Source organism: Scyliorhinus canicula, chromosome 3, assembly GCF_902713615.1.
Source record: "Scyliorhinus canicula chromosome 3, sScyCan1.1, whole genome shotgun sequence".
Taxonomy (NCBI): domain Eukaryota; kingdom Metazoa; phylum Chordata; class Chondrichthyes; order Carcharhiniformes; family Scyliorhinidae; genus Scyliorhinus; species Scyliorhinus canicula.
Genome location: NC_052148.1, coordinates 215397301 through 215421503, shown reverse-complemented (window position 1 = coordinate 215421503; position 24203 = coordinate 215397301). Strand labels below are relative to the sequence as shown.

Sequence of the window (24203 nt, the reverse complement as noted above, 5' to 3'; positions counted from 1 at the left end):
CATTGGTGATTGCTTTGTTCTCGGCCACCCCAATCTCCTCCAAGACACGCTTCTCGGTCTGAGCCCTCTCTTGGCAATTGTGGGAGAGCTTTTACTGAGTAGACACAGAGAGGGCATTGTTAGCCATCCGAGTGATTCACAGTGGTGGGGATGGGTGTGAAAGAGGTTGCGGGGGGGGGGGGCGGTTGGAGGTTGGAGTGAGGGCCACATGGAGAACTGGGGGTGGAAAGGTCTTGGTTGGGGGGGGAGGGGGGGCGCGGGGGAGGGACCGTTGGTGTCTACTCATTCGTGCTGCCTGGTGTAGGTCGTTGACCTTTTTCCGGCACTAGATGCCAGTCTTCTTGGTCACACTACCGGTGCTCGCAGCCGCTACCACCTTGTTCTTGTCGGCACTGGCTGCCCGATAGTTGGCCCTCCGGGATCCTCGGGGGAACAGGACAGCCCTCCTGGCCTCTACTGCGTCTAGAAGCCTCCCCAGATCTGCATCCCCGAATGTTGGGGCTGGTCTCCTGGGCATTATTGATATGAGCTGGCTGAGCAAGTACAGCTTAAGGGCTACTCGACCCTTGTTAGCAGGGGGCTGGCGAGCTCGGTGGCGGCGAATCAGGGGTGAGCTTTCATTTGCGGAGAGAAGCCCATGATGCCTCAGTAAGTGGACCAATTAACATTGAATAACATTGCTTGCCTCACTAGGCTGGGAAGCTCGCGGCAGTTCCCGCTTTCCAGAGAATCGCCTAAGTCTTCTCATCACCAACACGAACATCATTCGGTGTAATGGTAGATCTTTAGAAATCTGCATGTCATCAGATTCCATGCAAACAAAGAACTTGTCCTGTTCCTTTCTGTTTCACTGAAAGTCTCAAAAGCATCCAATAAACACACCACCAAAATAAAACAAAAACAAAAAAGCCACTTTCACAGAGATTTGGGGAGCTTGCCAGGGTCACATTTATAGATCAAGCTTTTCACCCTGAGAATCAAGATATAGAACTGTGAAAGTCAAGACTGTATAAATCAGAATTTCTGACTTGGTCCCTACCTGTCCCCAAATATCACTCATTACGTCAAAGCATCAAACAAAGATGAACATTTCTACCCAAAGAAGTTAGCCAAAAGAAGGTAGAAATAAAAATTTGCATTTAATATAGTACTTTTCATATCCCAATGTGCCTTAGAACCAGTGAGGTAGTAGAAGTGCAGTCACTGGGGCAGCACGGTAGCATGGTGGTTAGCATAAATGCTTCACAGCTCCAGGGTCCCAGGTTCGATTCCCGGCTGGGTCACTGTCTGTGCGGAGTCTGCATGTCCTCCACGTGTGTGTGTGGGTTTCCTCCGGGTGCTCCGGTTTCCTCCCACAGTCCAAAGATGTGCGGGTTAGGTGGATTGGCCACGCTAAATTGCCCGTAGTGTCCTAAAAAGTGAGGTTAAGGGGGGTTACGGGTATAGGGTGGATACGTGGGTTTGAGTAGGGTGATCATGGCTCGGCACAACATCGAGGGCCGAAGGGCCTGTTCTGTGCTGTTCTATAGGCAATGTAAGCAAATTTCACGCAGCAAGCACTCACAAACAATACATTTAATAATGACCAGATAACGTGATATTGTGATGTGCACAGAGGGATAAATATTAGTCAGGACACCCGGGATAACTCCCTGACCCTTCTTCAACATAATGGCAGGGGATGATTTTTTACAACACCCGAGGCGGCAAACGGGCATTATTTAATATCTCATCTGAAAGATTACACATGTGACAATGAACGCTCCCTCAGTTCTGTACTGAAGTGTCAGCAAATCTTTGTGTTCGGTCACGTATAGGAACTTAAACCCACAGCTTGCCGACTCAGAGATAAGGATGCCACAACCTGTGCCGCAGGGAGTCACGAAAGACAGAAGGTTGTGGGTTCAAATCCCAACCCAGAGACTTGTGTAACAAATCTAGGATGATACTTGTATAACTTACCACACTTTATCCCTCAATTAACATACAAACATATGAAGAAGTTGTCGGAGTAGGTCATTCGGCCTCTCGAGCCTGCCTCACTTTAATAAGATTATGTCTAATCTGAAAGTAACCACAAAACTACATCCCACTTACCCCTGAAAACCTCTCACCCCCTTGTTCACCAAAAATCTATCCACCTATACCTTAAAAATATTTGAAGACTCACAACCTTTGAGAGAAAACATTTTGCCTCATCAACTTTGTAAATGGCCAATCCCTTATTTTTAAATAGTGACCCCTAGTTCTAGATTTTCCCATAAAAGGAAATATCTTCTCTACATTCACCCTGTCAAGATCCCTCACGATCTTATATGTTTCAATAAAGTCGCCTCTTACTTTTCTAACCTCCAGCGGATACAAGTCTAACCTGCCCAAGCTTTCCTCATAACACAACACGCGCTTTTCAGGTATTAGTCAGCTGTTGAACTGCTTCCAATATATTTACATCTTTCCTTAAATAATGTGATCAATGCTGTACTCAGTACTCTGGATGTGGTCTCGCTATTGCTCTGTATAACAGAAGCATAACTCTGTACTTTTGTGTCCAATTCATTGAGTCATAGTTTTTCATCACAAAAAAAGGCCCTTTGGCCCATTGTGTCTGCACCAGCCATCAAGCACCTATCGACACCTATTATGGATGAAACAGTAGTTAGCGCTGCTGCCTCACAGCACCAGGGACCTGGGTTCAATTACAGCCTTGGGTGACTGTGTGGAGTTTGTATGTTGTCCGCGTGGGCTTCCTCCGGGTGCTCCGGTTTCCTCCCACAAATCCAGAAAGATGCGCTTGTTAGGTGAATTGGACATTTTGAATTCTCCCTCTGTGTACCCGAACATGCACTGGTGTGTGGCAACGAGGGGCTTTTCACAGTGACTTCATTGCAGTGTTAGTGTAAGCCTACTTGTGACACTAATAAAGATTATTATTATTTTGCACTGTAGGGATTCTATGATCTATTCTCATCCCTTTTTCCAGCACTTGGTCTGTACTTGTGTGCAAGGCATTTCAAGTGCTCATCTAAAAGCTTCTTAAATGTCATGAGGGTTCACCACCCTTTCAGGCAGTGAGTTCTAGATTCCTCTGGGTGAAACAAAATCCTCAAATCCCCTGCCCCTTACCTTAAATCTATTCATTTCGCAATAACTGATAACATTCTATTAGCTTTCCTAATTACTTGCTGTGCACTCCAATTCTCTTCTCGGACCAAGGGGTGCTAAGGCAGACTTTCATCTGTTTCCACAGCCATTATTTCCCGGAACAGGTTCCAAGTCTGTTGCCCGGGGCAGAGAATGCCACTCCACATCAAGTGTGGCTGGCCAGAAGTCTTACCGCTAGCAATTAGCACGTTGAAAGGTTGGCCCAGTTTGACCACGTTATGACCACAATTTTCATGGCCATCAACTCTAGGGGTGGGTCTTGAAGTTTCTGGCTCAGAGGCCGGCACTCTACCCACTGTGCCACAAGAACTCCACTGTACCTGCGTACTAGTCTTAAATGATTCATGCACTTGGACACTCATGTCAGCACTTCAGAACTCAGCAACCTCTTACCATTTAGATGTTTATTTTTTATTCTTCCTGCCAAAATGGACACCCATAATATACTCCATTTGTCCTATCTTTTTGTAGCCTCGTCACCACTTACTTTCCTACCTATCTCTGTGATTTCAGCAAATTTGGCAATCAGTCCTCCATCCCATCATTAAAGTCACTTATATAAATTGTAAACAGTTGACGTCCCAGCACTGATCCCCGTGACACACCACTCGTTTACATGTTGCCAACCGGAAAAAGATCCATTTGTGCGTACTCTATGAAATTAGCTGATCATTATCACATTGACATTACTGGGGGCTTGCTATCTGCACATTGGCTGCTGCGTTTGTGCAGAAGCTACTAAGGTTAAACACATCACTGGTTATATAACATTTTGGGACGTCCTGAGGTTAATAAATGTGTTATTTCAGCATAGGGCTTTCTTTCTTTACATTATCGTGACACACATCTATAAGTTTATAGATCTATAAACATCTCGGTCACCTTCATTCGATACTGAAGATCCCAACTTTCCTGTGTTGTGTCTCAGTTATCTGCAATGTCTCTCCAGTTCCTCTGCCTCGATTTCTCAGTCACTGGATCCAGTCTGGCCACAACCACTGCACAGCTCGCTCTGATCTCCCTCCGGCCAAGGACCTGGAGCTTTCTCTGTGCGATTTAGCCCTTTGCCAGACCTATCAACAAAGTATTTCCTCCAAAATCCAACCCCTCCCCCCTCCCACTACAACCCGGCAGAGATGACAGACCCCGCCCCTTTCAACTGCCGACACACGCGCGTCACCGAGCAGGAGGCGGAAGCGGAGGCAGGCGGGCGGGCAGGCAGGCGGGCGGGGGAGCCGGTTTCCGTGGTGACCGAGCGCGCGGGCGGTGATGATGTCGGCGGCCGCCGCCGCGGCGCTGGAGAAGCGGCTGGAGGCCGGCGCTGCAGAGGCCGGCTTCTGGGCCGCGCTCGACGTGTGGACGCTGAAGCCGCAGGTGGCGAACCGGCGGCTGAGCGGCTGCCGCCTGGAGGCCGAGAGAGAGGCGCACTGCTCCGCCGCCGGCCTGAGGCCGGTCTTGGCGGAGCTGCTGCCAGGCCTGAGGCGTGAGTCCGGCGGGGAACTGGACGAGATTCTCCTCGCAGTGGTGGGGGAGCGGGCCGGTGGCAGGCTCAAGGTGATGTTACGGACCGTGATTCCCAAAACACAGGCGGAGAGCTGCAAGGAATTAGTTTTCCAAGGTAGAGTGAATCGGGGCTAACTGCAGCTGCTGATACCCCCGCCATGGGTCAGATTTCCTGCGAATCGGATTGGGATATTCCTGAAAACACTGGGTGCGATTCTCCGCCCCCCACGCCGGGTGGGAGAATAGCGGCATTTTTCACACCCTCCCGCTATCTCCCCCACGCCACGAATCAACGGCGAGTGGCGATTCTTCGAGGCCGAGCGGCCGGGTCTTCACGCCTGTTTCAACACGGCAGCAAACACACCTGCTCGCTGCTGTCGTGAAATGGCTGCCAGATGCCCGTTTGGGGCATCTGGGGGCCTGATTGGCACGGCAGTACCATGGCCGTGCCAAGGGGGGCATAGGCCCGTGATCGGTGGGCACGTAACGGACGCACTCTTTTCCCTCAGCCGCCCCGCAAGATCAAGCCGCCACGTCTTGCGGGGCGGCTGAGGGAAAAGACGGCAACTGCGCATGTGCGGGTTGGCGTTGTCCAACCTGCGCATGCGCGGCTGACGTCATCGGCCGCGTCAGCCGGTGTGACACTTGACGTGCGGCCTTGACGACCGATGTCAGGGCCGTGACGCACGGGGCCGCTCTCCTAGCCCCGCCGGGGGAGGGAATCTGCCCCGGAAGTGGGCGTGAAGGTTGCCATGGGTCACGGCCTGTCCCACGGCAGCCTTTACGATTCTCCGCATTTGCGGAGAATCTCGTCCAATGGGCTGGACTCTCCCAAAATGGGGCTATGTCCCCACGCTGGCGTAAAAACGCTGACATTTCACGCCTAAGATTCCTGAAGAAAGTTTGAGCTGAAACCCAGGGTGATTCACGCAACACTATAGGTTTCGAATCCCGCATGCGCACAGCGGCGGCCTCCAGCGGCCCGCCGAGCGTGTGGCAGACTCGGACCGCGGAGGCAGTTGCAAGATGTGGGCCCCTCCCCGATCAGCCGCGGGCCCTAATATCTGACCGGCCTGATCTGTCCGCCGGTCCCCATAAGACCCCACCCTGTGTCCGATTCTCTCCTCCCCCCCCCCCCCCCCCCCCCCCTCCCCGGGCAGCCGCAGCTGTCACACGAGGTTCCCGAACAGCAATAGATGGTTAGAACCACGCCGTCGGGAACTCGGCTGGTTGGGAGCAGAGGATCTCTGGGCGCGCCTCTTGCAATGGGCCCCCAGCTGCGCAGAATACTCTGTGAAAACGCTGATTCTCGGATCCCAGAGAATCGCCTTACTGGCGCAGGCCTGATTTCGGTGTAAAAGTTGATTCTCTGCCCCGGTGCCAAATGCGATTTCGGCGAGGGACTGCGGAGAGTCCAGATCAATGTGTTTAACCATAGAATCCCTCCAGTGCGGAAGGAGGCCATTTGGCCTATTGAATCTGCAGTGACCCTCTGAAAGAGCACCCACTCCCCCACATTACACCCCTGCAACCCCACCTAACCTGCCCATCTTTGGACTGTGGGAGGAAACTGGAGCACCCAGGCGAAACCCACACAGACACGGGGAGAAAATGCAAATTCCACACAGTCACCCAAGGCTGGAATTGTACCTGGGTCGCTTGTGCTGTGAGGCAGCAATGCTAACCACTATGTCACCGTGCTGCTTGTTGAACAACAAGGGTGCCAGGAAACATTCTCCTTCAATTTTTATATTTCAAAAAATATATCAACTCAGTCAACCACCATTCATTAATGCACTTTGGGCACAGCATGTTCAAGAAACTGCAATCTCAAAAAACAGAGCCAATTTTTAACACTGCTTATGACAAAAACAGATTCAGAGAAACAACATACAGCCTCGGTCTCTGTATTCACTTCAAGAACATGTTAATAAAACGCCAGTAAAATGAAGCAAAACCAGGAAATAATGGACAATCTCAGCAGGTCTGAAAGCATCTCTGGAGAGAGAAGGGAGCTAATGTTTTGAGTCTGGATGATTCTGACAAAGCCAGTAAAATTACTTTGTTTCACACTGTCACTCCACCTGGTCATAATTGAGCAGATTCTCTGAGCAAGCACGATTGCAGCCATCCAATGATGGGGATGGACCAGTTTTATGTCTGAGGATGAAGATTTTGATGCATTGCTCTTCAAATAACAACTTGTGTGCAAAATTCCATAATCTTGTCACCGAATCATAAAATTATACCCGTACCAGCCTCCCTGAACAGGCGCCGGAGTGTGGCGACTAGGGGCTTTTCACATTTGAAGCCTACTTGTGACAATAAGGGATTATTTTATTCCTCACAAAAGGTGGCCAGTAATACCTGTGCTGTCTCTTTACATTTGAATTCTTTCTCAGAATTACAGTCAATGTGCAGAGTGGGCAGGGCAAGCCCTTAATCCATCTCCTTGCTTGCTCCAAAAATCAATTCAAATTGAATCCAATTCGTGGTCTCCAAAAAAGAGTCATACTAGATCCAAGCTGACAAGGACAGGCATTACATCTAATCTCGGGCTTGACTTTAGCCGAAAGGCTGAGAAGCAAAATTTGCTGCCTCTTAGTCTACAACTCTGGTCCTTCACGACAGCTATACACATTTTTCCCCTTTAGCATACATTTTGAATCTCTGCCATTATTTAAGGCATTACAGACCACCATCATGTTCTGTATTTTATTCCCCCCCCCCCCCCAACATTGCCTCTGGTTCTTATGCAAATGATCTTAAATCTGTGTCCTCCAAAGCCTTTGCCACTGGAAATAGTTACATATTTACTCTGTCAAAATAATTCATAGTAAGAAGTCTTACAACACCAGGTTAAAGTCCAACAGGTTTCAAATCACTAGCATTTGGAGCACTGCTCCTGGACCTGTGCCTGTAACTTTAATGCAACCTGTACCTTTAACTCAAACAGAAGCAACGACCAGTATCTTTGAATCAAGCAGGAAGAATCTGAAAGCCATCAGTGATGACTCACTTTTATTGACTTGGATGGTGGCCAATGAATGGGCCAGGAGGCAGGGCCGTGCCCATTAGCAGGCAGTGATTGGATCTCTTCACACTGAAATGGTTTAGGAACCGGAGGCTGTTTCAGTTTCACTTTGGCAGCTAAGAGAGACAATCTCTTTTTCCCACTCTGTTTTGCGTCAGAAAGTTGGTGTTTTCTGAACTGGCGGAAAATCTGTACTAATCTGTTCACAGAAGAAACATGACAGGCTGTACAGGAAATGTTCCGAATCCGATAATTCTCTCTAGAAAAGGTTTGCAAGCAGAGGCTAGAATCTTATCATCTAAGAACAGGCTGTTATGAAGCCAAAGGCCCTTCCTGGAAAAGTTGAGTGTAAGATATACTGCTGAACTGCAAAGAAGGTCATTATGGGCTGCAGGCCAGAGAATTTAAACCACACTCCTACTATGAAAAAGGTGCACTGAAGACCCCATCACCTGAAGCAAGAACTCTCACAAAGAACAGCAGAGGAACAGGCCCCCAAAGCCTGTGCTGATCTTGATGTATATCTAGCACGTCTGGTGTCTATCCCTCTATTCCCATCCTACTAATGTATTTGTCAAGATGCCTCCTTAAACGTCGTTATTGTACCTGCTTCCACCACCTCCCCCAGCAGCGAACTCCAGGCACTCACCATCCTGTGTGTAAAACAAAACTTGCCTCTCGTATCTCCTCTAAATCTCGCACCTTAAACCTATGTCCCCTAGTAATTTCACCCTGGGAAAAAGCTGACTATCCACTCTGTCCCTGCCACTCATAATTCTGTAAACCTCTGTCAGGTCGCCCCTCAACCTCCGTCGTTCCAGTGAAAACAATCCGGGTTTATCCAACCTGCTCATATTTAATAACCTCCAGACCAGGCAACATCCTGGTAAACCTCTTCTGTACTCTCCAAAGCCTCCACATCCTTCTGGTTGTTTGCCGCCCAGAATTGTACGCAATATTCAAAGTTTTGCCTAAAGAAGGTTCTCTACAGTTGCAGCATGACATGACTTGCCAATTCTTATACTCAGTGCCCTGACCAATGAAGGCAAACATGATGTATGCCTTCTTGACTACGTTATCCACCTGCGTTGCCACTTTCAGTGATCTGTGGACCTATACACCCAGATCTCTCTGCCTGAGAATACTCCAAAGGGTTCTGCTGCCATTTACTGTATACTTCACACCTGTATTCGACCTTGCAAAATGCATTCCCTCACGCTTGACTTAGAATCATCCAGAATCGAAACATTAGCTCCATTTTCTTTCCACCGATGCTCTCAGATCTGCTGAGGTTGTCCAATATTTTCTGTTTTTGTTTCAGATTCCAGCATTCGCAGTAATTAGCTTTTACATTAATGCTTCTACATCCTTTGCAGATTTTGAAAACAACACAGCAACATTTATACCAGTAGAAGGGCATATTGCAACAAGTTGCACATTCAAGAAGAGCAATATTTACAGTTTTAAACTTCGACAAATTGAAGGAGATGAGTTGTTATGGTGAGTCTTCAACCAGACAGCAAATCCTGTGCTGCAGAAAAAACAAAATGGCTGTGAGTTGCGTCTTTCTTAAAAAGAAAATTGGTAAAAGTCCCCTTCAGTGGGATTGTGCCGAAAATATAGAAAGTTTCACTGAAAAAAGAGACATGATATGAAAGCTTTCCATTTTGCACTCTTCAGGACAGTTCAGAAGGTCAACCAACAGTAGGAACAATCATTTATACTGCATGAGAAAAGACTGCTGATTGTTTGGCAAGTGGACTCTGATTGGTAACAGTGTTATCATGGAGAATGCAACAGGGAACAGTTAACTGCCAAGTTTTTGTTTCACGTTCAGACTAGGTAGGTCGACTCTGGTCAGGGCATCGTCATGGGGAATGAACCAACTAATACTACACTCCTATATGCTTCACCCAATGCCGGTGTGTATGTATTTGCATTGTGTACCTTGTGTTGTCCTATTATGTATTTTCTTTTTCTTTTCTTTTATATTCATGTACTAAATTGCTTCACAGCTCCAGGGTCCCAGGTTTGATTCCTGGCTTGGGTTACTGTCTGTGCGGAGTCTGCACGTTCTCCCCGTGTCTGCATGGGTTTCCTCGGTTTCCTCCCACAGTCCAAAGATGTGCAGGTTAGGTGGATTGGCCATGCTAAATTGCCCTTAGGTTAGGTGGGGTTGCTGGGTTATGGGATAGGGTGGAGGTGTGGGGTTAAGTAGGGTGCTCTTTCCAAAAGCCGGTGCAGACTCGATGGGCCGAATGGCCTGCACTGTAAATTCTATGATTAATGGCTGTCCACCAAACTTTTCTTTAGTTTGAAAAGGTGCAATGTGTGGACATGCCCTTTCCGTCTGCAAAGGACAGGACCTTGTGAATGAGTTTTTAGTATGTGTAAGTGAGCCACACTGCGAGTCCAACTGATGATCTTAAATAGGTTTTCAGTGTAATACTTAGCACAATCAAGATTGTTTCGCAAATGTTGACCAATTGTGGAATCACATCTAATGTTGGACACTATCTTGAGTTTTGCAAATGGGTTGGCTGGGAATGGTCAGTACTTTGCCTGTTGCGAATGGCCAAATGAACATGCTGTTTGATAATGATCGAATCCCTACAGTACAGAAGGAGGCTATTCTGCCCGTCGAATCTGAACAACCCTCTGAAAGAGCATCCCACATAGGACCTTCCCCCGCCCCATTCCTGTAACCCCATCCAACCTTCGGATACTAAGGTATAATTTAGCATGGCCAATCCACCTAACCTGCACATCTTTGCACTGTGGGAGGAAACCCACACGAACACGGGGAGAAAGTGTAAACTCCACACAGTCACCTAAGGTCGGTATTGAACCCAGGTCCCTGGCACTGTGAAGACAGACGTGCCAGCCACTGTGCCCTCATGCTGCCCCACAGATCCACCAGTCATTGGGATGCATGGCCTACATATTTGAATTTGAAACAGAAGCTTAACAATTAACTGTCCCCTTCTGCATTCTCCATGACAGTGCACCTACCAATCAGAATCCACTTGCCAACCAATTACCACTCCTGCAGTATAAATTGCTGTTCCTTTTACTGTTGGTTTATCTTGTGAGCTTTCCTAATGAGTGCAAGACAAAGCTTCAATAGTGTGTCTTTTTTTCAGTAATACCCAAATTTTGTAGTACTAAATGACTATTAATATTGAAAGAGGGGGGAGATGGATATGTAGTGGTAATGTCACTGGACTAATAATCCATAGGCCTCGGCTTTTTGGACAAGTATTCAAATCCAACCACGGAGACTGGTGGAATTTAAATTCAATTAAAATTATGGAATTGAAAGTGGTAGAGTTCCATGAGGGTTCCAAAGTCAGATTTAGTGATTGCTACATTGTTTTCGGTTGTTTTGGTCACTTCAACCGTAATCCGTTTGGTGCGTAATGGACAAGTCGTAATGTTCCAGTCTTGCCACTAGGTTTGTTTGTTGGGTCACTACCATTATCCGAGTTAACTGGTTTCCTTTGTTCAGTGCCTCGTGTAGTGATAACAATCCCGGAGCCTGCTGAAGCTTCCCGGGAGGCCCTTGAATCGGGGTTAGCTGGGTGTTTTGGCCAACCACACTCGTGGGTGTGGGGACTAGCTGAGGTTGAGCGTTCGTGGGGACTAGGGCCATTGAACCCGACACTGACATTTCAGCAATCTGTTCTGATTCATCATGTCGTCCACTTCAGTTTCCAGAGTAAACTTTTCAAAGTCATCTGCTAAAAATTCAGTGAAAGATTGGCAGAAGCTATTGTTTTCTACCAAAATTATTTGGATAACCATCCGTTTGTAATAAACTAACTTTAATCTAGAAATTGGCATTTATTTACTAATATTTCTGTGATGTTTTATTGGTTTCTTTCTCTGTCTTAAAGGGTTATTTCTGTTTCCATATTGTGTCCTGAAGAATGGGTCGCAGATGGGATTTTGTATCCCAAAACAGCATGGCTTACAGATGTATTGCTTACAAAGATTGTGAAATGGTCTACAGAGAACAAGAAGAGTTATTTTAAGAGCACACTGTCTCTCATTTCTGTGGAAAAATATAGCAAATGTTACCACCGTCTAAAATCAAAATACAAAGAAATGGTCAAGGTACAATTCTGAGAAAAATAACTGAACATAACCATTCTGTTTTCATTCAAATTCTGTCCTTTTTCCTTGCACACAATATAATATGTTCATCTAGAGATTACAAACAGTGTACGCCAAGACCTCTGACGCCCTTTAAGAGATGGTGAAAACAACAGTAATGCCTCATTCAGATTTGCAAATTTCCTTGTAGTCCAGCCAAAATTATGGATTTTTCTGTGGGTTATTGTGGATATAACATTTTCCTGGATTGATACTCGGGTTATCTTCCCCTAAGTTTTTTTTCAAATTACTTAATAATGCAGTATATATACCAATGTTTGGTTTCACATGGCCTCGATCAGATGTGCAAAAATGACACATAAGCAAGGACTGTAAATTAATTTTGAGCCACAACAACCTTCAATTTCCACTTAGATATCTAAGAGATCCAGATGGAGTTAAACAAAATAGCACAAACTGCCTGTCTTAATGTTTCCTTTCCCCCTGTAGTTCTGATCATTTAAAAATTTCCATGTAATTTGGTAGAAATAAACTTCTATAAATTGAAGGGATGAATATCACAACGCAGTGATTTGCATTTTATAATCTGTACCCACTGTATATTCTCCATTGTATATTCTCTACCGGGCGGTAGCACAGTGGTTAGCACTGTTGCTTCACAGTGCCAGGGTGCCGGGTTCGATTCCTGGCTTGGGTCACTGTCTGTGCGGAGTCTGCACGTTCTCCCTATGTCTGCGTGGGTTTCCTCTGTGTGCTCCGGTTTCCTCCCACAAGTCCCGAAAGACATGCTGTTGGGTAAATTGGACATTCTGAATTCTCCCTCTGTGTACCCGAACCGGTGACTAGGGGCTTTTCACAGTAACTTCATTGCAGTGTTAATGTAAGCCTACTTGTGACAATAAAGATTATTATTAACATTTTGAACTTGTTAATGTTGTGCCCATAACTAATTTATGCTAGATTATCTGCAGTGTTTTACATAGATTGAAAAGGCTATTCACCCAAAGAAGTGCATGCCCACAAATCTAGCCATGCCCCCAAATCAGATGAGGGTGTCTACCCATTGAGGCCTTTCATCATGTTGCATAAAGAATCAAGTGCACAGGCACCTCCTACTTCATGAATGCAGTGTTAACCTCTGTACCCACAATGACCAGAACTTCATTGAAGCCTAACCCAGATTACTTTCATTTTGCAAATTAGGTCCCGAGAGGAAACTCCATGCCCCTGTCTGTCAAACAATTAAAAGCTGCTTTGCAATGTCATTGACTTATGCCAATTTCTCCCCTTCCTTAATATATTTTTTGTGATTCAATTTTAATTAGATTTGGCCTGAAGTTACGAATCCTGAAAAATTTGTATATGAAGATGTCGCCATTGCAACATACCTACTGGTAACTTGTTTGGAACCTAACTTTCATAAACTTTGATACACTGGCTGAGTTGTGGTTTTTGGTTTACATATTTATGCAATTTTTAAAAATTCATTCATGTGCATGTTGCTGCTGGCTGGGCCAGCATTATTGCCCATCCCTCGGGGCATTTAAGAGTCAACTATATTTTTGTGGGTCTGGAGTCACATGTAGGCCAGACTGGGTAAGGACGACAGATTTCCTTTGGTGAACCAGATGGGTTTTATGACAATCGACAATGGTTTCAAGGTTGCCTTTTAGACTTTTAATTCCAGATTTATTTTTATTGAGTTCAAATTTCACCATCTGCCATGGCGAAATTCAAACCCGGGTTCCCAGAGCAAGCCTCTCTGTCTCTGGATTACTGGGTGAACGACAATACCACTATGCCACTGCCTCCCCTTATGTAATTATTTGTAGTGTGATCCATGGAAATAATAATCATTGAATCAACCAGGAAAACATCAATAAATCTCTATCTTCCAACTTACTGGCAGACTTCAGATGAAAACAACATGTATTCACGAGGAAATTCCCAGGTAATTTTAGAGAGGGGCAAATTGCTAGATTTGGCCCTACTGTTAATTTCTTGTGCACTTTACCCATCGATTTATTTAATCCCTGAAAGAAGTGAATGAGCACACTGTCAAACAGGTAAATTCAGAGTTCAGGTCAGAATCTACCTACCAACCAATCGACACACTTCTCATACCATATAAATCTGTTAATTTCCCATGCATTATATTCTTGCAAGTATCCTGATGTGTGCAAGACGGAAAGCTTTGACATAAATGTCTTTTTTTCAGCAAAACTGAAGATAAAATTATGTAGATTTTCCTCAAATCTTCTCATGCAGCACCAGGATATTTATTTCTGGAGGACTTCCCACAGAGGATCTTTCTATGGGCTGCCTAGTACTGAAACCCTTGTTCTGAGTGTTGAATCATTTATATCTGTTTATTGAATTTTTTTGAATTTTCAGTCCTCTTCTGATCAGACATTTACGTCACATTTTCTAGGAAGGAGGTTATTTGTGTTTAGCTATATTGGATAATAAGCTATTCCACATAACCACTGACATGGCTATTTCATATGGCCACTACTTCACTGATGTGAAGAAAATTTATGATCTTTAGGTTTGCTTCATTTTGTACTCCAGTTCTGTTACAGTCGTTTATACTACAGTGCCCATACTTTTCAACATTTTACCATTAGCATCTGGCATAAACAATAGCTTTTGGTCAACTTAGTGTGAAAAGGAGTCGATTATTTGCAGTGTATCAATCACGTTCTTGCTATTTACCATTTCTCTAACAATGTCCAAATATTGCAACAGACACTACATATGTATGAGCAGAATCTTGCTCAAAGCTTTCACCTCTGTCAGAGAACATAACTCTACTCGCACCAATACATATAAAACTGTTATGAGCATGAAATTCAGTAACAAGCAATATCTGATTTAAACATTCTTCAAAGTTTTTTTTACGGTTTCAACCTAGGAGCCTAAAGTAAGGAAAGTAAGGCATTTAGTTTCACTAGCCGGTTCCATCAGTCACTGAGATCATGGCCAATCTGCAACCTAACTTCATATACTCGCCTTTGCCCTATATCCCCTAATACCTTTGGATATTCTCAGAAATAAAATATACAGTTGACCTGGCATCAGTTGCCACTTTCAAACGAGAGCTCCATACTTCTGCCTTTCTGTAAAGTATTTCCTAATTTCACTCCTGAAAGTCTGGCTACAAGTTTTAGATTTCTCAATCAGCTGGAATAGTTTATTTTGTTTCCCTCAGTATCTTGAAAACTTTGATCAATTCACCTCCTTAACCTACGTTCCAGGCGCTGCAAACCTAGTTGTTGTGTAATCTCATAAATTAACCTTTGAAGTCCCAGGATCATTCTGGAAACATATACTACATTCCCTCCAAGTACATTTCCAGCCCACTGAGGAAGGAGGTATTTCTGGGTCTGGGGAATGAGGTAGGCTTAGTGGATCAAGTGTCTTCAGGGGAGCATTTATAATAATAATATTCGAATAATTTAGGGAATAGTGATCATTGTATCATAAGGTTTAGATTAGCTATGGAAAAGCATAAGGAGCAATTTAGGGTAAAAACCTGATTAGAGGAGGACTAATTTCAGTGCTTTGAGAATTGATCTGGCTTGGGTAAATTGGGTTCAAAGATTGGCAGGCAAAACTATAATCAAATAGGCTGCTTTTAAAGAGGTGATGCTTCGGGTGCAGTCAATGTGCATCCCTCCCCATGAGACAAGTAGGGCAACTAAAGCCAGTGCTCCCTGGGCGATGAAAGAGATAGAGAGTAAAGTGAAGCAGAAAAAGCTGTCCCACAGAAATCAGATTGTTAATACAACTGAGAACCAGGCTGAATGCAAAAGGTTGAAGGGAGAAATGAAAAAGGAAACAGGCAAAGACAGTGTATGAGAAGAGGCTGGCAGCTAACATAAAAAGGAATCCAGAAGTATTCTATAGGCATATAAATAACGAAAAGGTAGTAAGAGGCACCAATTAGGCACCAAAAAAGAAACCAACACTTGGAAGCAGATGGCAATACTGAAGTACTAAATTAACACTTTATTATTTTTTTTCCAAGAAAAAGGATGCTACCAAAGTCATCATGAGAGGAGGAGGTTGAGATATTAGCTGAACTAAGAATTGATAAAAGTAGAGGTACTAGAAAGGCTGGCAGTACTTAAAGTTGATGAGACCCCAGGACTGAATGAGATGCATCTGATAGGCTGGGGTTCTTCTCCTTCGAACAGAAGTAGCCGAGGGGAGGTTTGATTGAGGTGTACAAAATTGTGAGGGGGTTTGGATAGAGAAGATGGGACGGGCCTATTTACCTTATCTAAGGAGTATAGATTTAAAATGATCGGTAGAAGGATTAAAGGGAAGATGAGATCACTTTTTCACTCGGGTGGTTATAGGAGTCCAGAACTCACTGCCTGAAAAGTAACTAGAAACAGAAAGCCTCGACTCATTTAAAAAGTGTCTGGATATGCACCTGAAATGCTGTATCCTGAAGTGCGACAGACCAAAATGGGATTAGGCTGGGTGGCTCGTTTTTCATCCAGCGCAAAGACAATGGGCTAAGTGGCCTCTTTCTGTGCCATAAACCTGTGCGGCTTTGTTGCAGAGAGAAGTCAAAGAGAAATAAAAGTAGAAATTGCAGAGTTGCTGGCCGCAGTCTTTCAATCCTCTGTCGGTACGGGGTGGTTCCAGCAGACTGGACAATTGTAGATTTTACTCCCTTTTTCAAAAAGTGACGGAACAATAACCCAGAAGCTACAGGTCAGTTTAATCTTGATGATGGGAAAGTTTTAGAAACAATAATTCAGGATAAAATTAATAGTCACTTGGAAAGGGTGGATTATTTAAGAAAAGGCAGCACAGGTTTGTTAAAGGAAAATCATGTTTGACTAAATTGATTGAATTCTTTGATGAGGTAACAGAGAATGAACATAATGCAATTGCTGTCGTACCCAAAAGATAGTTGATAAAAGTGCCACAGAACAGGCTTGTCAGCAAAGTTAAAGCTCATGGAATGAAAGGGATGGTGGCTGCATGAATACTAAATTGGGTGAGTTTCAGGAAATTGAGTAGTGGTGGATGGTTCTTCTTTAGACCAGAGGAAAGTATACAATGCCCAAGGGTCAGTACTAGGACCACTGCTTGAACTATATTAATATCTTTGACTTGGGTGTACAGTGCAAAATTTGCAGAAGACACAAAATGTGGTATAGTTATCAATGGGAAGAATAGTGATAGACTTCAGGAGGCCATAGAGAGGATAATCAAATAGGCAGACAAGTGGCAGGTTAAATTTAATGCAGGGAAGTGCAAAGTGATGGATTTTGGAGGGAGAACAAAGACAATATAAACTAATGGGTACAATTCTAATAGGGGCACCCGAGCAAATAAACTTGGAGGTATATTTGTAAAGATCATTAAAGGTGGCAGAGTTGGTTAAAAAAGTAGTTACAAAAGTGTAAAAAATCTTGAGCTTTGCAAAGAGAGGCATAACAGTACAAATGCAAAGAAATTATCGTGAACCTTTATAGAACACTGGTTTGGCCTCAGCTGGAGTACTGTGTCCAATTCTGGATACCACACTTGATGTGAAGTCTGTTGAGCGTGTGCAAAAGGATTTCTGAAAATAGTTCCAGGAATGAGGGACTTTGTTTACCTGGATAGACTGGAGAAACTGAAGTTGATTTCCTTTGAAAAGAGGAGGTTGAAAGGAGATTGGTAGAGGTGTTTAAATCTAAACTGATCTAGACAGAGGAGATAGATTGAAGCTGTTCCCATTGGCTGAAGCATTAAGAAACAGGGCACAGATTTAAAATGGTCAGCAAAGGGTGACATTTTGTTACAATCTGAAATACATCGCCAGAAAGGGTGGTGGAGACAGATTCGTATGTAGCTTTCAGAAGCAAATTGGTCAAACACCTGAGGGAAAAGGGCCGCAGTGAGTGGGACTTGCTAAGTTCCTCTTGTACTGAGTGGACACAGATTTGATGGCCTGAATGGCCACCACCTGTTCTGCAACCATTCTGTGATTTAATAGTTGTCCAGATAATACTCTCCTCTCCCTTATGTGTCAGAGTCTCCATGTTATATTTTTATTGTTAGCGCAAAGAAAAAATGTAAAGGTGGCACACTCTAAGTTCGTAAAAACATAATGCAGAGTTTATTAAGAGATGTTTCTTCTGCAGGGTAAGATGGTGAGCTGAAAGCCCGTGCAAATATTCGGCTGATGTCACTACAGATCACATTGACACCAGCAGGCAGTATAAAACATAACACTTACCTACTCACACTCAAGCTCAATGGCTTTGAGCCGGTAAGATTTGAGACAGGGAGATCTATTGAAGATGTGTTTGCTCGGCACAGTCTTGCTGTCCACACAGCCTCATTCTGCAGTTCAGGCACAGCCTGCCACTGTGCCAACATCACTTTAGGCTCTTTTACCTGATGCTCTCGCTCCCTTACCATGGCCTTACCAATTGCTAAAAATACTGAACTCAAGTATCGTATATACAGATCCGTAATTTGTACATAGTTGCTTTAATAACCCTTGTGTTCTGCTACTCCATGTATTGATTTAGATATGTTTTGACTTTTTAAATTCTACCTCCTATACTGTCATCTCTGCTTTGCTATTTATAAACCTGTTCGCAGTATGGAATGTAAGTTACATGAGCTGCATCATTAAATTATATGCATGCTAGACTTCTTTGTATTTTAAAGAAATCTGTTTCACATTATAAATATGCCTTTACTCTAACAGCAATAATTTAGAGGAATGCAAGCTTTCCAACACCTGCAGTTATATTTTATTTGTGTCAGTAAATGGCCATTTCCTGTGCATACCTTTTTTTGTGAAAAGCCATGCAATTTATCATCCAAGGGATAACTTGTATAATCTCAGATCACTTTCATTTTAATTTTTTTGTTGTTGTTAGTGAAAAGTAAAATCAGGTGGTGTATAAAATGGATGGACAATCTGACTGTGGCGCAAGTTTGATTAAAATGACTTGTTATAAGGACGGCACGGTAGCGCAGTGGTTAGCAATGCTGCCTCACAGCACCAAGGACATGGGTTTGATCCCGGCCCCGGGTCGCTGTCCATGTGAAATTTGCATATTCTCCTCGTGTTTGTGTGGGTCTCACCCCCATAACCAAATGATGTGCAGGGTAGATAGATTGGTCATGCTAAATTGTCCCTTAATTGGAAAAAAAATGAATTGGCTACTCTTTTTTTTTAGAAGAATCCCCCCCCCCCCCCCCCCCCCCCCCAGATAATTGTCACTGAGTTTCCAATTTCCACTCCCAAAACACACTTTCAAATCTATTTTCGTAAAAAGGGTTTCCATTCGTAGGCTGCATTGCATAATCAACTCCACGTTTTCCAAAGGACTCTTTTGAACAAAGCATCTGCTTCACTTCTACTAGTGAATCCATTCCAGGTTTTACACCAGCCCTTTTCAGGAATTCTCTGTCTTGACTGCTTTTATGCACTTGAGATCCAATCACCAATTCTTATATTTCAATTCAGGTTCCACAGGCTTTAGTAAAATCTCATAAACCTGAAAGTCACTTCATGTGTCTTTCTGGCATCTCAGCATTTCTCTGAGCTCTGTCTGTCTTTACTGAGCAGTCCTCTGTTCTCGTACTTTCAACCTCAAATCACCTGGAAACCTCTTCATTTCTCTTGTTTTGTAAACTAGGTTTAGGTGACCTTGCTCCATTGTATGGCTTTTCTTAAGAGAGATGTTCCCTCGCTAGCTTTCTAAAACCACCGCTTTTAGCAGAGCTGTGAGAGATGTTCCCTCTCTGGCTGTCTATCTACAACTGTCCTCGCTTTTCAGTTTAAAATTCGAAGAACAAAGGAAAGCTTTTGTTTGACCTTACAAGGGCCTCTAAGTTGTTAAAGCCACTGTTGGCCTACTGATTTTTCATGCAGTAGCTCTATCACAGTAGAATCCCAGTTGGAACGAAACCAACCCCCATACATAAAAACATCTTTGTCCAGCATGAATCCAAATACAGGTCCTTTCCAGACACCGAAGCATTAAATTAAACCTACCCAAAACCATAATCTGGGACATGATCGAATGGCCTTGTCGCACCCGACTCGGTAATGCGACGAGACCTCTTGAGAGGGTGGTGAGTGCCTGGAACGCGTTGCCAGGGAAGGTTGTGGAAGCGGGTATATTAATGGCATTCAAAAGGCATCTTGACAAACACATGGATAGGATGGTTATAGAGGAATATGGCACAAGGAAGTGCTGAGGGTTTGGCAAAGGTTGGTATCATGGCCGGTACAGGCTTGGAGGGCCGATGGGCCTGTTCCTGTGCTGTATTGTTCTTTGTTCTATTTGCGGCGCTTGGAACAAGACCTCACGAGACAAGGCGATCTGAATCTTGCCCCTACTGAGCGAGACCCAGATTAACATATTTAAGTGAGCCATTTAAATACGTCGACGCCCGAGGCCAGGGAATTAACCCCTGCACCTGGGAGACTCACCATGGCGCCGTTTAGCATTGGCTCACACAATGCCACACAAACGTGGACCAGGCGTAACAGCACCTTGGGGTGTCTCCCATTCCCTCGGAGGCCCCTGAGTGGTCGGGCTTTAGGCAGGGTGGTATCCTGGCACCTGGGCACATTGGCACTGCCAGGTTGCTCATGCACCCAGGCGTGTCCTACCTTTACGAAGTGGGATGATGAGGTCTTGAGGACCCCCAAGACATAAGGTGGGTAATGGGGGTGGGGGGATTTGGAGGCGGGGCATTCCAGACCGTGGCCAAAAATAACATGAGTCCCGTTTGATAGAAAGGCTGTTTCAGGCACCAAGAAAGACCACGCTATACTTGCCCATAACAGAACCCTTTTTTTTTTGCGCGTTAACTCACACCCTTATTTCTAATGTTTGCCCATGCACATATAAATAAATCCCTTAAAACGACCTTTGGTTTCCTAACGATATATTAATCTTGGAGGAACTGCAGGTTTACCAGACTAATAACAGAGCTTGGTCGGGTTAAATTATGAAAGCAGGTTGTATAAACTTGGTTTGCATTCTCTTGACTTTACAGAATGTTTAAGATGATAAAGGATCTCACTAGTTGGTGAAGTTTTACTTGATTTATCATTGTTGCTCACCTTTTTGGAGTGGGCATAGAGAGACTTTGCTCTACCTTTTATGAGGGATATTGAGAAAATTGAGTAGTACATATAATGGAGAGTAGGTTGAAAACAGTTTGTGGAACGAAGAAACATCTTTATTCAGTATATGCTTGCTTATGTAATATGGTGGTAGCAAAAAGAAAATCGCTTATATTTTGATTTCTTCCTAATAAAAGAATGGTTCCCATTTCCTAAAGCACATGAAATTGTTTTAATGTTGCTTCTGATCATATTTCAGGTACTTTGGGAAGATGAGCGTGCAGAAAAAGGCCTGACTGCCAAACAGTCTTTTATTGATTTGGGATGTGGTAATGGATTACTAGTTCATATCTTGATCAATGAAGGAGTAAGTGAAATTTGAACTGATGTAGTAGCCTTCGTGCTGTCTGTAATAACTATGATATTTGTTGGATGTTATTTTCTACTAAATGCAATATGCAACTTGTAGTCATTTAATTAATGAAAGCTCTCATGAAAATATAGTAGATACAGACTATTTTTCCTGATTTTGTTTTGAAGGATATCTAAAATTCCACTTGGAATTTGTAGCAAGATTGGATAAACTAGGTTGTTTTCTTTGGAACACAGGAGGCAGAAGAGAGATTTGATTGAGATGCACAAGGTTCTGAGGCATCTGGGTCGAGTGGGTGGTAAGGACATGGAAACACAGGAAATAGGAGCAGGAGTAGGCTATTTGACCCATTGAGCCTGCTCCGCCATTCAAACAGAATATGGTTGATCATCTACCTCATACCTCAGTTTTTCCCTATCCCCAAATGCCTTGATTTCATTAGTATCCAGAAATATAATGATTTCCCTTAGGGAGGGCAGTGATTAGGAGGTATAGATTTAGTGTTTGGTCGAAGGATTTTTTTTATTCATTCAGGTGATGGCATTGCTGGCTGAGCCAGCATTTATTGCCCATCCTTAATTACCCTTGAACTGAGTGGCTTTTAAGAGTCAACCACATTGCTGTGGGTCTGGAGTCATATGTAGGCCAGACCAGGTAAGGGAGGTAGATTTCCCTCCCTAAACGACCTTAGTGGGGAGATGAGGAAAACTATTTTCACTCGGGGGTTATAGAGTTCTGGAACTCACTGCCTACAAATGTAATAGCGGCAGATAGCCTCAACGCATTTAAAAGTTGTCTGGGTATGCACCTGAAATCCTGTAACTTCCAGGAACAGATATGATCAGCAAAGTGACCTCCTGTGTCACACATTTTCTACATTTTTCATCTGAAAAGGAGGAATGTGCAGTGACATGGAGAGAGCGGCAGTACACGATTTGCGCTTCAGGAGAACCAGAACAGACACAATGGGCCGAAAAGCTGTCTTCTGTGCTATAACATTTATGATTGTACAATTTGTAACACTCCTTGTTTCAGTCAAGGAATGTTTTAGTATTAGAGAATAATTCATTAAACTTGAGGTTCATCTGTGCACATACACCCAAATATAGATATCTGTGGATTTAATAAATGAAGTCACACACATTGAGAAAACAGTAATATTTGCAATAGCTGAATTCAATAATTATAATGGAGAGGTGACACAAATGGTGCTCAACCATTATTTATCAGCAACTTGTCACAAGTGGAGATGCACAGTTAAATGTAAAAATCCAGAATTTGCAGTCCAAGATATGGTGCCCCTCCATAAGCTGAGCAAAAATGGAATTGCCCTGTCTGGTTTGCCATTCAAATGTGCTGAACAGTGTGAAGTACTTGTACTAACAACATTGCAGTGAGTTTGATCCATATCAAAAATAAATTAGACCTATTTCATTCTAACTATTCTTTTAACAGCATAGTAAGTCTTAATCACTGCCAAATAACCACTGAAAAGCAACTTTAATAAATCTAAAAGTTCACCCCTGCAGATTTTAATTATTAGAGAATTACTTTTAAAAGTCTATAATTTTCTTTAAGTTTTCTGTTTTATTTCAACTTACTTTTCTCTCTCAATTTGATATTTTCCTCTCTCTCTTTTGCTTTCTGTATTTGATGCGGCCTTGAATTTACAATTATAAGTTGCACTTCCTGGTTCAGACTGCACTGCTCATTAAAACTTCTTCAATTTTCTTGGTTAAGGTTGTATTGAAGTATTTGCTCTGTCCACTCGGGTTCAAGGTGCCCTAGCTGCTTTTTGTAATGCAACTCGGCGTGCAAAACTCCATAGCCAATGGACAAGTGTAAGCCAGTCATTTGTTCGCTGCGCAGAGCAAAATCTGGCCCAACAGCATTCTAATAAAAATGATAAATTTGGTATATTTTTAGAACGACGGTGGTAAACTGCTAATATTGTAGTAGATCTTTTTAAAGTTTAATTGCACTAGATAGCACTGCTGACTACAAACAACCTATTTTGTTTCCACATTGGTCTTGCTGACAGAAATGTACCCTGGAAACCAGCAAAAATAAGCAGAAATTGGTGCAAACAATTAGGGCCCAAGAAAGTTCAAAATAAACACCATTTTCCTTCTTTACTTCCCTCCTTAAGTTAATTGATGTTCTAGAAAGTTTTACGCCATCCAAATGTATTCACAATGCAATTATGGAAGCTTTTCTCTTAATGTAACAGATTTGATACCATTAAAAAATTGCATGTAAAATACAGTCCAGGTGTCAAGGAGAAAGAATAAAATAAGAGTATACAACAACAAAAATCATAACTTTGGCTCTTGCTGTTCCTACATTTTGAGTCAAAGTTACGCCCATCCAGAATATTTTGTATTTTTCCACATAAATCCATAAGTGCAAATTTCCCTGGGACAAAAAATAATGATTTGACTGAATATGAGAAAGGGCTCTTGCCATAGTGCAATTTCATATCTTACGATATGAAATGGATCATACTACACTTTAGTGTCTGTGATCCAGCTTCTTACTGAAAATACTACATGGTGGATTCATATATTCTTAAGCACAATAAATGCTTTTCCATACCATTTAACTATGAATTGCAAACCTGTGCAGTCTGAAAGGCAAAAATATGATTTTGAAAGCTTGGAATTATAACCGAGAGAGTCAGTTTTACAGGATGGAAAGAGGCCCTTCGGCCCATCATATCCACGCCGGCCATCAAGCATCTATCTACTCTAATCCCATTTTCTAGCACTTGCCCCGTAACCTTCTGTGTTATGGCATTTCAAGTGCTCATCTAAATATTTGCATGTTGAGAGGGTTTCCACCTCTGCCACCCTTTCAGGCAGTGAATTCCAGATTTCAATTAACCTCTGGGTTACCCTCCTGTCCCT

At 43.5% G+C, this 24203-nt stretch overlaps 2 protein-coding genes across 4 annotated transcripts in view; one reads left to right on the top strand and one right to left on the bottom strand.

The window, feature by feature from the left end:
• Nucleotides 1-4292, bottom strand: part of acox3 (acyl-CoA oxidase 3, pristanoyl) — a 213150-nt gene extending 208858 nt beyond the window's left edge. For all 3 annotated transcript variants that reach the window (XM_038792145.1, XM_038792147.1, XM_038792146.1), the window contains exon 1: nt 4045-4292. The gene's annotated coding sequence lies outside the window, so the exon portion shown is untranslated. The remainder of the gene's footprint in view (nt 1-4044) is intronic.
• A 104-nt stretch (nt 4293-4396) lies between these two features.
• trmt44 (tRNA methyltransferase 44 homolog) overlaps nt 4397-24203 on the top strand; it is a 38772-nt gene continuing 18965 nt past the window's right edge. The window contains exons 1-5 of the mRNA XM_038792144.1: nt 4397-4780; nt 9076-9199; nt 11596-11815; nt 13141-13209; nt 21184-21291. Of these exons, the coding sequence (XP_038648072.1) occupies nt 4432-4780; nt 9076-9199; nt 11596-11815; nt 13141-13209; nt 21184-21291 (870 nt within the window). The 5' untranslated portion in view covers nt 4397-4431. The remainder of the gene's footprint in view (nt 4781-9075; nt 9200-11595; nt 11816-13140; nt 13210-21183; nt 21292-24203) is intronic.